General features: G+C 53.3%; 5 protein-coding genes across 5 annotated transcripts; 4 read left to right on the forward strand and 1 right to left on the reverse strand.

Moving 5' to 3' along the window:
* Positions 1 to 2,460: 2,460 nt before the first annotated feature.
* On the forward strand, positions 2,461 to 6,248 carry KRP23_4181 (Multidrug resistance-associated protein 1; the record flags this gene model as incomplete). The annotated part of the gene is made up of 3 exons (XM_067889109.1): positions 2,461 to 3,175; positions 5,981 to 6,110; positions 6,176 to 6,248. The coding sequence occupies 3 exons, from the start codon at positions 2,461 to 2,463 to the stop codon at positions 6,246 to 6,248; spliced, it is 918 nt and encodes a 305-aa protein (XP_067748299.1).
* Positions 6,249 to 6,477: 229 nt separating this feature from the next.
* KRP23_4182 (uncharacterized protein) lies at positions 6,478 to 8,096 on the forward strand (the record flags this gene model as incomplete). The annotated part of the gene is made up of 7 exons (XM_067889110.1): positions 6,478 to 6,765; positions 6,830 to 6,878; positions 6,951 to 7,127; positions 7,189 to 7,306; positions 7,373 to 7,551; positions 7,629 to 7,743; positions 7,802 to 8,096. The coding sequence occupies 7 exons, from the start codon at positions 6,478 to 6,480 to the stop codon at positions 8,094 to 8,096; spliced, it is 1,221 nt and encodes a 406-aa protein (XP_067748300.1).
* Positions 8,097 to 8,306: 210 nt separating this feature from the next.
* On the forward strand, positions 8,307 to 11,189 carry KRP23_4183 (T-complex protein 11-like protein 2; the record flags this gene model as incomplete). The annotated part of the gene is made up of 1 exon (XM_067889111.1): positions 8,307 to 11,189. One exon carries the CDS (start codon positions 8,307 to 8,309, stop codon positions 11,187 to 11,189), a length of 2,883 nt encoding a protein of 960 aa, XP_067748301.1.
* A 133-nt stretch (positions 11,190 to 11,322) lies between these two features.
* On the reverse strand, positions 11,323 to 12,310 carry KRP23_4184 (CCR4-NOT transcription complex subunit 9; the record flags this gene model as incomplete). The annotated part of the gene is made up of 3 exons (XM_067889112.1): positions 11,323 to 11,497; positions 11,564 to 11,850; positions 11,912 to 12,310. 3 exons carry the CDS (start codon positions 12,308 to 12,310, stop codon positions 11,323 to 11,325), a joined length of 861 nt encoding a protein of 286 aa, XP_067748302.1.
* A 431-nt stretch (positions 12,311 to 12,741) lies between these two features.
* Positions 12,742 to 13,473, forward strand: KRP23_4185 (Ribonuclease H; the record flags this gene model as incomplete). The annotated part of the gene is made up of 3 exons (XM_067889113.1): positions 12,742 to 12,785; positions 12,867 to 13,239; positions 13,321 to 13,473. The coding sequence occupies 3 exons, from the start codon at positions 12,742 to 12,744 to the stop codon at positions 13,471 to 13,473; spliced, it is 570 nt and encodes a 189-aa protein (XP_067748303.1).
* Positions 13,474 to 15,108: the final 1,635 nt, after the last annotated feature.

Consider the following 15,108-nt stretch of genomic DNA (forward strand, 5'->3'; position numbering starts at 1 on the left):
GGTAGTCCTCTCGGTTCTCTTGGAGGTAGTTAGTGATCTCCTTGCGTGTTGAAGAATACAGCTCCACGATAGATTCCTTCACCTGCTTTGTAGTTATCTTGGCCTTCATCTCGTCCTTATAGAGTAGCGCTTGGATTAGTCTTGCCTCTTCGTACTCCACCATACGAAACGTCAAGTTATGGTTGATGATCATGAGAGTGGTCATCAGCACGTTTAGCCGGGTTGGGTTGTTTGAGTACAGGGCGGACGATGACAGGTGGTTGTAATCATGGTCGTGTTTGCGCTTCTTGACGGTCGCTATCTTTGTTTTCGGCGAGCCAACGTTGTGTATCTTCTGGAGGTGCTTCACGGCCATGGTCGTTTTGCCAGCATAGAGCTTGAACAGGTTTTTTCCTGACGTCCGACACGCCTCGTCGGCCAAACAAGCCCACGCGAAGACCTCCTTCTCGTTCTCGATGTACTTGACACGAACCCCCCACTTGAATATGTACGAAGTCTCCTTTGGTCGTGGAGGCACCAACTCGAAGGGTCCAAGGGCCTGGAACTCTTTCACTGCTTGGAGGACCACAGAAGGTGGCTCTGTCATCGTCACGCGTTGGCTGGAGGTGTCGTGGGTCCCTGCAGATGTCACGAGTGTGAAGTAAGTCCCCGATGCGGTCTCTAGTCTTGTCGGCTGCGCTGTGAGCTCGATGCTTGGCGGCGGAGCCTCTGACCTGAAGTCCGAGGACTAAAGCTGAGGCTGGAGGCACAGTGAGTCCCTGCGGTGGCCACGAGTGTGGGTCACAGGTGGATTTAGTCCATGTACTGCTGCTTCAGGCGGAGTCCTCTGACCTTCTCCTGAAGTCCTTGACTTGATCCGTGTGCTGGAAGGTGCCGTGGTCCGTGTGGTGGTCACGAGCATAGACTTGCGGTGCTCAGGGTCCCTGGTGTGATCACGAGTCTGTCGGCTGCACTTCGAGCGCGTCGGAGGCTCAGCACATGCGAACGCAGGCCGCTTCTTGGGCAGAGGATATCTTCGCGAGTGAGCTCGATAAATTTCAGTGCGGCTGTGGAAGATCGTGCGATTTTCAGCCAATCCAACGCGTAGGATACGAACACGCCAGATCCGCATAAATACGAAATGCGCGAGAACGAATATCGGGAGGGAAGCTCGCAAAAATGTTCGTTGTTCTCGCACTTTAGCGAGGAGAACACGAAAATCACGTTTTTCATGTTCCCTCTTTTTCGTGGAAGCGTTTTTCACCTTTTTTTTTGTTCCCCTACCCGCATGTTCGTCCAAGGCTTGCAAAAACCGTCACGCCGGACTTGTGGCCAGTCGCACCTCATCATTTAAGTGCTCGACTTTTCAGTGTCCGCCACAAGATTTGAGAACAAGCCGAAAACGTTGCGTTGGCATGGTTGCACACGCCAGTCTGGCCTCTTTCGACCGATCTGTCGCATATATCAACGTGTAGTCTTGTCAAGTTGCGGCGTTGGATTCTTTTTTTTTTGTCGTCGTAGGTAAATACTCGTGGCGTATTAACCTGGACCTCTTTTCGACTTAATGGCGCGTGCCTCAGGTGAAACTCAACTAACTTCAATTTACCGCGGGGTACAGAAGAAAGGCTCAACTCGGAGCTGAACGACATTACGAGCCAAAAATTCCTGCAAGTATGCTGCAACTGAGGAGGCTCACGCACAATGAAACGAAAAAGATACGACCCGAAACACACAATCGATAGCTTGAAGTCTGCGCCTGTGGGGCACGTCTCACTCGGCATTTTGCCAGATTCAGCACAAGAAGCACTACACCCGCCAAGACGGATGACATTCGACCACTCCGTCATTCCCCTTCATGAAGAAATTCGGGACCCACTAGCAACTTCGACTTCCAACGAAACTGAGAGCACGGTGGATGACCGATATCTTCCACTCAAGACAAGCAAGTCTAACGACTTATGCAACCAAGAAGAGCCGCTAAGAAAGCCTCTTGACTACAAAGAAAACCCACTCAATACTGCTGGTTTTCTTTCGATTGCAACGATGTGGTGGATGCATCCACTCCTGAGGCGCGGATACCAGGCACCATTGGATGAGGACACTGTTTGGGACCTCCCTACGGCTGATCAAGCACGCCAACTCCAAGAAAAGTTTAACGTATCGTTCGCTGCAGAATCGCAAAAAGTCGAGGGACAAACAATAGCGAATCCAAAGCGACCGAATGTGAACCGAGCGATTTGGGAGAGCGTCAAACAAACCTGGGGGGTTGCATTTGCGTTGCACCTGATAAGCGCAGGCCTCATGCTCTTCCAACCGTTCTTGATCAAGGCCATTCTCAAGAACATCAAAGGCGAAGACAATTTTCTTGGAATCTCTTCGGGATACGTACTGGCTGTACTTCTTGGTGTTGCAGCTTTCTGCAGTGCTACGACCATTAGTGCAGGACAGTTTTTGACAACTCGGGTGGCTTGCAACGCCCGCATGATTGTTGTCAATAGCGCATTCCGCAAGATTCTTCGGCTGTCGGCTACCGCTCGACGAACGATGGATACGGGAGAAATCGTCACCTTCGTGGGAGTTGACAGTGATCGAGTTGTGTCAGCTTACAAGCTTGGGATGTGGTGCATCGTGGCGCCACTGATGTTGATCGCTGTGAGCGTCCTGATTGGAACGCAGATGGGGATTTCTGTCGCTCTGGCTGCTGCAGCGGCAAAAGTGATGACCATATACGGAGCTCTCGCGATGTCCAAGCAGATCGGACTCTACCGCCGCCAAATTTCCCGCATTGGTGCAAACCGACTGAAGCTGACGAACGAGATGTTGCAAGGCATTCGAGTGGTCAAGTTCTACGGATGGGAAGACTTTGCCAACGAGTTGATTCACGAAATTCGCCAGAAAGAGATCGGTCTGCTGCGCAAGTACAATCGTCTGCGCCTCGCTAACACGGTATTGATGTTCTTGGCACCAACACTACTCAACTTGGTCTGCTTTACTACCACAATTGCGCTGGGCAATAGCTTGGACGTGGCGACGACGTTTGTTATCCTGGCACTCACCAATGCATGCCGTACACCCTTCAGTATTTTTGCGGATGCATCGATGGCCGTAGCAGAGGCGATCACATCCACCAGTCGGCTGTCAGATTTTCTCGCTGCGGGGGAGAGCTCTCAGGATATCAAGCTAGACACTAATCGAGGTGCGTTACCGTTAATCTCGATCGAAAATGGCGACTTCCGATGGGAAGACGAAGCCACTGCGCCGACACTCTCGAATATCAACCTCACGCTCCAACCTGGTACTCTTACTGTGGTCGTGGGGGCTGTTGGTAGCGGTAAAACTAGCCTCGTCAATGCAATTCTCGGCGAGATGCAGCAAGTTCGCGGGACGCGTGTGGTTCGTGGAGACATCGCATACGCGAGCCAACAAGCGTGGATCCAGCACCAAACAGTGCGCGAAAATATTCTCTTTGGTGAACCTTACGATGAAGAGCACTATCGCCAAGTGATCGCAGCGTGCCAACTAGCCCCAGATTTTGCGATGTTGGAGCAGGGTGACCAGACAGAGATTGGCGAACGCGGCATTAACCTTAGTGGAGGCCAGAAGGCTCGGGTTAGCGTGGCTCGGGCAATGTATCGTGCTCACAAGTTCGATTTTGTTGTTCTGGATGATCCGCTGAGTGCCCTTGATGTTCACGTGGCGAACGCGGTGTTTTCAGATGGATTGGCCGGTATCGCGCAGGGCAAAACTCGTGTACTAGTGCTGAACTCGCACTACCATTTACTGCAACACGCTGACCGTGTACTGGTGATGTCAAATGGACAAATTGTAGGTGACGGATCATTACTGGAAGTGCAGGAACAGTTTCCATTCCTGCTGCCTTCGCTTCGCGCTAGTGAATCACGAAGCAGTGAACTGTCAGACTGTAATGAAGACATTGAGGAGCCAGCACGAGCTATCGTCGTTGTGGGAGGCGAAGAGGTGGGCAAAGCGAAGAATGCCTCTTCTGGAAAGCTGGTCACTCAAGAGGATCGGCTCGTTGGGTCGGTGCGCCTGCAAACGTACATTGACTACCTGGCCGCGTCCGAATGGGACGGCCGATGGGTCTGTATCACTATCATCATTCTGTTTGCTTTAGCCCAGACAGTACTCTTCTTCTGTGACTGGTTCCTAAGTCGGTGGTCCCAGGGCTCCATCGCCCTCAGTCAGACGAACTCGCTCACAGTCTACGTGGGGATTGTCTGTGGCGCAGCGCTACTGGTTTTCGTTTCCTGCCTTTCGTTCATGGAAATCTGCATGAAATGCTCGGTGAAAATCCATTTCAAGCATCTTCACAAAGTGATTGCAGCTCCGATCACGACGTTCTTCGACGTCACTCCCATCGGACGAATTTTGAACCGATTCTCGCGAGACCTCGACGAAGTCGACAACCCATTGCCGTACTGGGCCTTATGGCTGCTGCTCTGCATCTTTCAAGTGGCGTCGTCCTTCATTGTGTGCGCAGTAGTGAACCCGTTCGTATTGTTCATCTATATTCCGGTGGGGTACGGGTGTTGGTTTGCTGCCAAGGTCTTTCAGACTTCTGCTCGTGAGTTGAAGCGTCTTGATGGGACCACCCGGTCGCCCTTCCTGAATTTATTGTCTGAGACCATCTCCGGTATCGAGACCGTGCGGGCGTATAAAATGGTGGATGCCTTTGCGATCCGATGTGAAGAGCTTCTGAACCACAACATTACAATGTACTTCCACGTGCAGACTGCTTCGAGGTGGTTCGATATGCGGACAGACTGGTTCGTGTCCGCCATTATCGGTGCGGTCGCGATTCTCGCTGTGGCGACCAAATCAAGCGTCGGTGCAGCTGTAGCAGGACTCAGTCTCACATACGCATCTCAGCTCTCTTCCAGCTTCCAGCGGATGACCACTCTTTCGACTCGAGTTGAAAGCAGTATGACATGTTTCGAGCGCATTGCCCATTACAACTCGTTGGAAGGAGAAGGCCATGATCGCGAGTCGTCGAATAAGGACGCACTCTCCCCCAACTGGCCATGTACGGGTAACATCAACTTCGAGAATGTCTCGATGCGGTACCGAGAGGACCTACCGCTCGTGCTCAAGGGGCTATCATTCGCTGTCGCTAGCGGAGAGAAAGTGGGGATCTGCGGACGAACCGGATCCGGCAAGAGCTCCCTCATGAGCGTGCTCTTCCGCGTAGTTGAGATCCCGACCTCTGGACGTGTACTCATCGATGGCGTGGATGTCGCCACTATCACGGTACACCAACTGCGGTCGAAGTTGACTATTATCCCGCAGGACCCGATGCTCTTTAGCGGCTCGTTGCGAATGAACCTGGACCCGTTTGCTGGGAAGAGCGACTCGGAGCTGTGGGAAGTACTGCGCAAAGTGCATTTGTCGGCCACCGTGTCGACATGGGGGAGAGGTCTGGACTACGAAGTGGCGGAGAAGGGCGAGAACCTGTCGGTGGGCCAGCGGCAGTTGCTGTGTATCGCCCGTGCGCTGATCCGAGATAGTAAGGTGATTGTGATGGATGAGGCGACGGCGAATGTGGACCAGGAGTCGGACAAGCTGATCCAGCAGACGATGAAGGAGAGTTTTGGTGGTGGTGCGAGCACGGTGCTGTGCATTGCTCACCGCATTGAGACGATCATGGACAGCGACAAGATTTTGGTGCTGGATGCTGGCGAGGTGGTGGAGTACGATACCCCAGAAACATTGCTGAAAAGAAAGAATGGAGCCTTCAAGGCGCTCGTAGGATCTTGCAAAGCCAAGCTCCCATAGAAATATGCATGTACTATTTAATTGTTAGGTTTGGTGGAAATTTTACACCAACATTTGCAGCAAGTACGAAGCAGGCGTTGCGAAAGCCCAACCCCACCGTAATTAGCTATTTGCATTGAACCCATGCGATGATGCCCTCTGGTTTCGACTTTCATCGAGAGTGTTCTTGCTGCTCAGATTGTACCTTCCAGGTGCTTAACCATGCAAGAGGGCAACGTTCAGCATCAATTGCTCCGGCTTCACGTTCTGTTGGGAGATGATGAAGACCAGCTTGACGAGTTGTATCAATCTTTTCAAGCAGCTGATTCGGACGGTCGAGGATCGCTGAAAAGTACCGCGTAGGTTACCAATTGAGCACATGGATGCTTGCTGCCTATTCCTTAGTACTTCTGTTTTTTCACAGAGAATTCGAGTCCGTGCTACGCAAATATTTGTCTCCAAAAGACTTCAAGAAGATGTTAGTCTTTCACACATAGCTGGTATCGCTTTTCAACCACTCACTGTCTGTTTGTATTGTTCAGAGATGTTGAGTCGCTTGCAGCACGTTTCCCCACCGCAACAAATTGCTTCGACTATACAGCGTTTTGTAAGACACTGCAGAGACCCCCTTCGCTTCAACCAGAAACGAGTCAGTCCGGTCGGCAATCTCCGTTTAAGCGAAGGTCTCGCAGTCCCGCCAAGTTGCAACATCGAGAGCAAGCTCGTATGCGCATGGATCGGCGACTGGAATCCCAACGGCTTCTGATGGAGAGCGTACGGCACAAACTTATCCGCGGTATCCAAGGAGACGAAAGTGACGGATTCCAAGGAATTCAAAAGGCCTTGCACCGCTTGGATATCGCGGGCGACGGATATTTAGATGAGCGCGTATTCACGAAGCAGTTCATTCAGCGCCTGAAGATTCCTTTGACTCGGCCTGAACGAGAATTCTTACTCGAGCAACTGCGAGCACCGAGCACTGCACAAGGAGACAGCACCCTTGACTACGAGCAGGTGAGTCTTGACGATGGTCTGGCGTACTCGAAACAAAGCTGATTAATGTGGCATGCTGCAACAGCTTGGCCGTATCTGCAACCTGAACAGTGACGACTCACTATCTGAATCGGGTACAGAACCAGAAGAAACCAGGCCTCCATCTCCCGCGAAAACTTCACAACTTGGTGCTAATTTCCTGGCAGCCGAGAAGCAACTTAACGCTTTTTTACAGACCCCCCTAGTCGTTCGCAAAGTTGGAGACCAGGGGAACTCAAACCACATCGCGGATACTCCGCGGTGTTTATTCACTGGCGCTGAGAAGTTCCTAGAAATTGCTGAGGTGGTAGATCAACATAATTCAGGACTCCTCCATGAAGACGGTGGGTAACAGGGCATTTGCTGACTAAGGTGCTGCGACTAACTTCGATGTGACTATCGCAGAGTTCCCGCAGATTCTGTCAAAATGTGGGGTCAACATTGACCGAGAACTCCTCAATGGAATTTTGTCGCGATTCCCGCGATCGAACGGCAAGCAGATCAGCTACGCAGCATTCCTTCTGTACGTACGGCCCGGTAGCTTAATATTTTCTGCTACACCTCTCATCAATTCGCTGCTGATGCGTAGGCGATATGGACAGGACCCGCAGCGTTCCCGGGCACGTCGTGAGCTAAAAGAATTGGTTCTTCATCTTTTGGCACAACTAATCGTCCCTGCAGCGGACTGGCAGCGCTTCTTGCACGAGCGATTCGAGAAATATGACAAGAAAGTCCACGGCATGACCAAAGGCATCCTCTCCACTGAAGGTAAATCAAAACTGTTCCGAAGTACATATTATCCTTGAAAATCTAACTTTCTCCAGTATTTTTGCGAGCGGTTCAAGGTCGCTCCATCGTATTGAAGCTAGCGATGGACGAGGCTGCACAAGTGACGTCGCTCTTCCTTCGTGCGTCGACCAACAGTTCGCCAAGTCATCTCTACTACCACGAGTTTTTGATGTTCGTATGAATATTTTGTAAACGTTTCTTCGATGCTGAGATTGACTTGATGTGGCAGGTTCATCGACGAATGCCACCGAATGCCTCGCGTAGTAGCTTCATCTCAAAGCCTGAAAGTGACCGAGTCTGAATCCGCATCAACTCCCGACCTCGACACGTCCGAAATGTCCGTCGGTGACTACCTCATGTCCCACGCCACTGCTCCAGAGCGACGCAACTTTGAAAACCTCATGGAAATGCTGCAACAATTCCAGTCCACAAGTGCCGAAAACAACCTGCAACCCATAGCAAATGGCATTCTCCTGCCGCTGGGAAAGAAACTCCGCGTCCAAGTGCAGTTCTCCATCGACTGATTCTTGCCTCGATTGAAATCGCCTAGCCCCCGTGTTTACGAATCCCAAGTGGACGGGGTGAATGTCCACACAGAATACTAAACCCAATATAATCCTTCGCAACCCTATTCTGCCCCCCATCCTCTGTCATCCTAAGAATCCTTCGGAAGAGAAGTCTTCCGCACTGATTGAAGCCGGCAGTCATTCCGCAATTCTCCGCGTTCTGTCAGCATGGTGAACAAGGCCAAGAGCAAGTGTCAGCTGCGGCTGGAGGCGCGCTCCAGTGCCCGCTGCGCGCCCGCCACATCGGCCACGGAGATGGCGGCCGAGCTGCAGTCCCGCATCGCGCGCGCCAACGAGATCCGCGCCGTGCACACGAGGCAACTGGCGGCGCGCGCTCGAGCCCGAGTGCAGCATGCGCAGGATGTGGCCAGGGGGATGCGCGTCAAGCGACATGAAGAGACTAGGCGAAGTCGACAGTCGTCAGTGTCCAAGCTTGACAAGGCGGCGCGGCGACGCCACGAGCAGCTGGAGCAGCTACAGCTGCAGTGCAAGGCGCGCGCCGAGCTGGTGCTGGAGAAGGTGGAGCTCGTGCGCGCCGACCAGAGTGACAGGGCCGACCGCGCGCGCCGTACACTCGCAGATCAGCTGGATGACGCGGCCCGTCGCCGCCACGAGCAGACGCAGCAGCGCGTGCGCCGACTGAACGAGCGCTGGCAGAGCGTGGAGAGCGTTAAAGACCGCGTCGCCAGGGTCAAGTTCATCCAGCGTTGGTTCCGCCGTCAAGTGGCGAGCCGCAAGACGGCGAAGGCGCTGCGAGAAGTTCAACAGGACGTGCAAAAGGTCGTGCACTGCTGGGGCCAGATGCAAACGGCGGGCTTTGAAGAATGCATGGGCTTATTGCAGCAGCGACCGGTCGTGCAAGCCGCGCAAAGGTTGTTGAAGGTGCTGATGGCGGAGGAGAAGCAAGGAAAATCTCCGACGAATAAGAAAACGGCAACTTCAACTTCTGGGGTGATGAGCTTTCGGGTGCTCATGATGGCGGGCATGATTTCGTGTCACCCTAATGAGATTATGGGCGCGGATATGTCCAAGAGGCTGCACTATGCGGCGAGTGTAATTCTGCTGGATATGGAGAATCTGTCGCACTGCTTGGCGGCGTCGGATGGGTTCCAGAGGACGCAGGAGTTGACCACGTGTGTTTCGAGACTTGCCGCGAGATTTGCGTTCTACACGGAGGCATTTGCACGTTGGAAGGCGCGGGATGCGGAACGTTTGGCGGCGGAATTGTTGACGTCGTACAGGGAGTTGCTGCTGGTCCACAGGAAGTATGAGGTGCAGGCACAGGAGGCGCAGAATGGAGTGGATGGCGTGCATGAATTGTTACGACAGACGCAGGGACAGTTGATGCAGATGCACAGGGCGTTGGAGAGGTTGCTAGGCAAGGATGGCGCCAAACAGAAGGCCGAGGAGTTGGAGCAGAGCTTGAAGCTGGGCGGAGATGGCGGAGATGTGTCTGCTGGTGGTGGTGCGTCTTCTTCAGGTGCTGCTGGCAATAACAATGCCTCGTCGTCTGACAACGATGACACTACGTCTTCCTCTTCGCCACCGATGGATACGAGCGATGAAAGTGACAAAAAGGGTGACGACGACGACGAAATGCAAGATGACGATGAATCCGACAGCAAGAGCTCCAGTGCTGCTCCCCCAAGCGTGAACCAGGCGTTACTTGCGGACCGGAAGCTGGTGCACGAGCTGATTTTGAATCCACAGTTCCAGATCCCACGGGACAAGGACCTTGAAGCCTCTGCTGCAGCGGTGGCCTCGGGGCAGTCGGTTGCTGTGATGGCTGTACGTGTGCGAGAAGCCATGACGAAGGCGTTCTGGGATCGCGTCATCGAGGCCAATGATATCGAGACACTGCTTGCGCGCACGGAAGAGCTGCGCTCAACTTTCCGAGATGCCCTTGGGGGTGGCAGTGGCGCTGGGCTAGGATCTGGACTATCCGCTCTAGCAGACCAGGTCGATGGTGCACTGCGAACGGATCAACTTCGAGAACTCATGGAGGATCCAATGAGAAACGTGCACGCAATTCAAGCCCGGTGCAACGGTGTACTCGACGCGATTGAGCGAGCAGAGGCGCCCGCTCGTGTGGAGACTACGCGAGCATTCCGATCCGATTGGGCTCAGCGCATTGCAGCAGGTGTGTTGACGCCAGTGCAGTTGCTGGTAGCATTCTTGGCGTTTGCTCTCGACAAGGTTGAAGAATTGCGCAGCGATGTTCTAAACGCCCACCTCGGACTTCTGGGCTCTTACATGAAGCGACATGGTGTGGAATATGAGCAGAAACAGCTCCAAACACGCTTGTCTGAGTCTGGAAGTATTGAAACGAGTTTCCCGACGACAATCAAATGGCTGAGCATTGAGATGGAAGCGTATCTGTCTCGTTCGGACATCGATGAAGCTGAGCGCGCTCGACTGACACGCTATGACGGTGCCGCTTTCGAGCGATTTGTGCGTTCTAGTATCTGGTCGTTGGTGGAAAAGCACATCGATGGTGCAGCTTCGCGTGTGTGGCCAGAGACCTTTGAGCTTGACGTCGAGCGCGTTCGCACATGTCGTGATGCTGTGGATCGCATTGCTGTTGTTTCGAGTCTTTTGGCACTAGTCCAGGAGTACGTAACACGACGTAACCTCTCTACGCCGACGGGATTCTTTCAAGCCGTCGCGCAGCAGCTCTGTACTCTTCTGCGGTCGCCTGGCGTATCTGGCGCTCAGCTTGCTGCCCAAGCAACGCAGGGTGTTCGCCAGTTAGAGAGTTCGGAAAGTGAGAATATCGAGGAAGAACTGCAAGCACTAGAGAAGCGTCTGCACGGTGCTTTCGCTGCTGACAACCCCGTGTTCAAGCTCTTCTCTTCTCGAGCTGCTCGTGCTTTTGAGGCCGTGCTGCTATCGCAAGGGAACAACACTGGCGACCTCCACGCGTCGTTAGCACCATTTGCCGCCGAGATCTCTGACGCGACGACAGTGCTTCGGCGTCTGGCCCAGCACAACGAGAGCGTTTACGCGCCGCTGTACAACAGCATCATCAAGCGCCTGGTGCCTTCCGCATAAGCTGGTTTTGGAGTTGCGTTGAACGCAACATAGCTTCGCTGTAGGTTTTGATCACTATTGCGAAAAATATCTTGTTCGTGGTCCTGTTCTCTCCTAGCTCCGTTCTAGCTGTCAAGCCGCCGCACTGGCTAGCCTAACTCGAGAGACGTGCACCCTGGACAGCTCCGGCACCCACGCTGGCGTCCGTGCTGATGTTGTACAGGAGCTGGGCCAACCAGCGGCTCGTGGTCTGGTCCTCCTTGAGGCCCTCATCGAACGTGTGGTTTCGCAGAGCCTCCGGCAAACACTGCCGCAGCGCTTCCTTCGCTCTGCATTGACAAAGAGCGAGGCCGTCAGCATATCCGCAATCAGATTAAATACTCTGAAAAACTCACCGCGGGTTGTCCGAGAGACGCAGGTAGCAGCGGATAATGTGCTTGAGCAGTCTGGGCGCTGGCGCCTCCACGAGCGTGGCCACCATCTTGCTGAGCACCGTGCCGACCGCGTAGAACCGCTCGGGCGTGTGGCAGATGTACGTGAGCCCCATGTCGTCCAGCAGGATTTTCTGCACGATGAAGGTCGCCACCGTCTTGGACAGCTCGCTACCAGCCTCCATGATGCGGAGGCATAATGGGATGATCTCCGTCTGCAGCAAGAAGTTGATGACGTCCGAGTCGTCAATCTGCCGGGGGGAAATTTTAGTCTCCACAATCCCAAACAATCCCCAAAAATCTTTCTCTCACCTTAACGAGGGCGCCGATAACCCCCAGACTCGTGAGCCGCAGATACTCGAACGGGCGGTTCTTGCTCACCGTGTTGAGAAACGGATACAGGTAGAGGGGGATGTGGGCGTTGAGGAAATGGGTCCTCGTCTCCGAGTGAGACGCCACGCACTGCAGCAGCGCCAGCGCGTTGCAGACGCGGTTGGACGCGTGCGCCGTGAGCTGCGGGGGCGACAGCAGCGGGTAGATGGCCACGATCTCCTGCAGCAGCGCCGCCACCGTGCCGAACGAGTGCCACAGAATAGGCGCCAGCTCGGGGAACTCCTCGCGCTTCTTGCTCAGCTCCAGCAACGCGCTCTCCCGCTGCTCGGGCGACGACAGCTCCAGCACCAGCGCGTGCAACTGCTCTTGCGCGTCCATTGTGCAACCAAATACGGGACTGAAGAACGGTGAAGGTAATGTTGCTAGAACATGTGACGCAACATAACCGCAACGTTGCCGCAACGTTACATGGCGCAACATAATCTGGAGTAACTTGAAGCGGGATCATTTTCATGCCAGCTGTGGCTGTAGAGTGCCTCGCAGGCGTCTACAGGACGCGCGCGACCAAGTGAAAGGCTTCCTCGGCGGCAAACTGAAGAAATTCCGCCACCGTCAGGACGCCATGGACGTCTTGCGACGTAACGGGGTGCCCACTCCCCCTCCTACAAACTTCAAGTTCTTCGTCATTCTGAGCTCCTTCTGCGGCATTTGGTCGACTATGAAAACTGCTTACAGACTCACAAAGCAAAATGCTGTTTACGGATGCGATAACTTTGCGGGCTGAACAGTTTCTGGGTAGATAGGGATTCATGGTGGACCCTGAAGGACGCCTGAGCCCGGACGGGTCGAGGATGTGGGTGACCTATCGTCGAGGTCCCTCTCTATATGAGGATCCAGAACCACAATATCCACAGACTTTAGTCGCCTTTTGTAGTGGGAGTGTCTTTAATAACGGAGAGTACAATTCCGTTGCGGCGTTCGCGACCATTTTCCCTCATCGACGGGATTGGGACGTGACGAAAGAAGTCGTGGGCCATCTTGTGACCAGCAACCGAGTCCAGTACTTGGCCACGTTGGAAGCTATGAAGAGAGCCAATTTGAAGGACCCACGTGAAAGGAAGACGCTCATGGTTTTCACGGACAGTGAGTTGCTGGTGAACTCGATGAAAAGGTGGGCGATCAACTGGATGTACGATCGCTGGATCACGTCTACTGGCACGCCCGTCAAGAATCGAGACATGCTGCAGTTGTTACTGGAAGCCCGGGGAAATACGCGTGCTGTGTATTTCGAGCATGTGAAGGCGCACGTGGGCGGTTGTGATTGGAAATCGCGCTGAAATGAAGTAGCGGGCCAATGCGCGAGAAATGTTACTCGTGCTGCATTGCAGAATTCGCTTACCACGGGCCCTCGGCCACGTATCTGTCCGATGCCGGGATATGCTGCGGTGTTTGGAGGACTGCAGAATATCCAGAGGTATCGTGACTTCCAGAAGCCTGGTGGCAAACATCTGGTGGCAGGGGAGGACGCCGCGGCAGCGTGATTTCACGAGAGCGAAGGGAGAGTGTTGTGGCAGTTCGTTAACTTCATTGAGAACAAGTGCGTGCGATCGCATAATTCATCTAATATTGTCCGCTTGATGTTAACCAAGACGGTCAATAGCGAGCGGCTACGTGTAGCATCCGGTGCTAATATGCTGACCACACTGCTCCGAAATAGGCAGAGCGGAAGGCTACGCTGCCATAATAACTTTCAGGACGCCTAGTTTAAGTGTCTGTATGTCATTATATCAACCATCACAGCTAGCTGGGCCTCCCTGTGATGCTCCATTCGATTTACCTCCCAGGCGCAAGTGGAGAGACTGTGTTGTCGGACTCAAGAAAGCTTGGCTGGCCACACAAGTCAGTCACCGTGGAAGATACTCGATCGAGAGGCTTTTGGCTTTGAACGAGTACACTCGAAAGACTTCGTGGACTCGAGTGATTTTGGTGTGCGTAGGAACACCGCTACCAGTGATAGCTCTCGTACTTGCTCAAGAATCGGTGCCATTGCAAAAGCCGAGTGATGGTTGGCGCGTGAATTACGGCATTTGGGTCCGCACTGGGATGATAGCCGCTGTTATTTCTCGCACGCTTGTCATCCAGCTCAAGTATCTGGTGGAAGGTGCCACCATATCGTCACGACAAGTTGCAGTTGTCGTAGCAGCCGTGACGTTGTGTCATGTCGGTCAATGTCTAGCCATTGCTGCCAATATCGTGTTCCCGATTCCATTCATGAGCATCTCAACGACTCCGACGTTTTTCCTAATTCTTCTCGTCTCGTTCTGGCTTGCTGTCGGAAATCGGGTTGTGCGGCAAATAATACGACATCGGCAGCAGTTATTCCGCTTTGTACTTTTCCTCTCGGCGCAGACTTTGATGTTTGTGGCTTATCCAGCATACCAGACTCTTTTTCAAGCCGCTGCTGATGCTGGCTATGATTTGTTTGTGGTTGCACTACTACCGGTTGTGAAACTCGTCATGAAGAACATTGTCGCGTTTAGCTTTAGACGTATCGACGACATGATGCCTGAAGCTGTCATTTTCTCGGTCGATTTCTTCAACGCGTTTTATATTGCTACGAGTATGCAGCACGCGTCTTCTCTTACCACTGTGGTCGTCATTGTGGTAACCGATTTGATCATCACGGCTTTAACGCTCAATGGTCTTCGTCACGGCACATCCAACACTATGAAGCAACTTTGCGCAACGCGCGCGTCTAATGGAGATGACAAAAGGTCGTTTGATTTGATTGAGGCCGCATGCTGTCTGTGTCGGCACCACGCTCAGTTCGAGCTGCAGGACCGTGCTCGGATCCAGCTTCGATCATGCTTTCCCTGCCCATTGTCATCTGAAAACCGAAGTCTGCTAGACCATCTCGACCGATACCGAGGGTATCGACCTCATACCAGATCACTTTGTTACGCATCTAATGTGCCATTTATTCTAGTGAGTCCACCGATTTCGACCTTGCTTCCGTCTAAGAGAGCTCGTTGGCGATGTAATACTAGACCAAGTACTACTGCTGCTGTTCAACCAATTACGGTGAAACGAGTTGCTCAAGCTGGACAGCAAAAAGAGAAGACCCAGCCGTATAACTCGATAGGACAGTCAAAGCTTCTTGGCCAAGCATTAGAGAT

Source organism: Phytophthora ramorum (assembly GCF_020800215.1).
Source record: "Phytophthora ramorum isolate Pr-102 chromosome Unknown Phyram_PR-102_s0003, whole genome shotgun sequence".
Lineage (NCBI taxonomy): Eukaryota > Oomycota > Peronosporomycetes > Peronosporales > Peronosporaceae > Phytophthora > Phytophthora ramorum.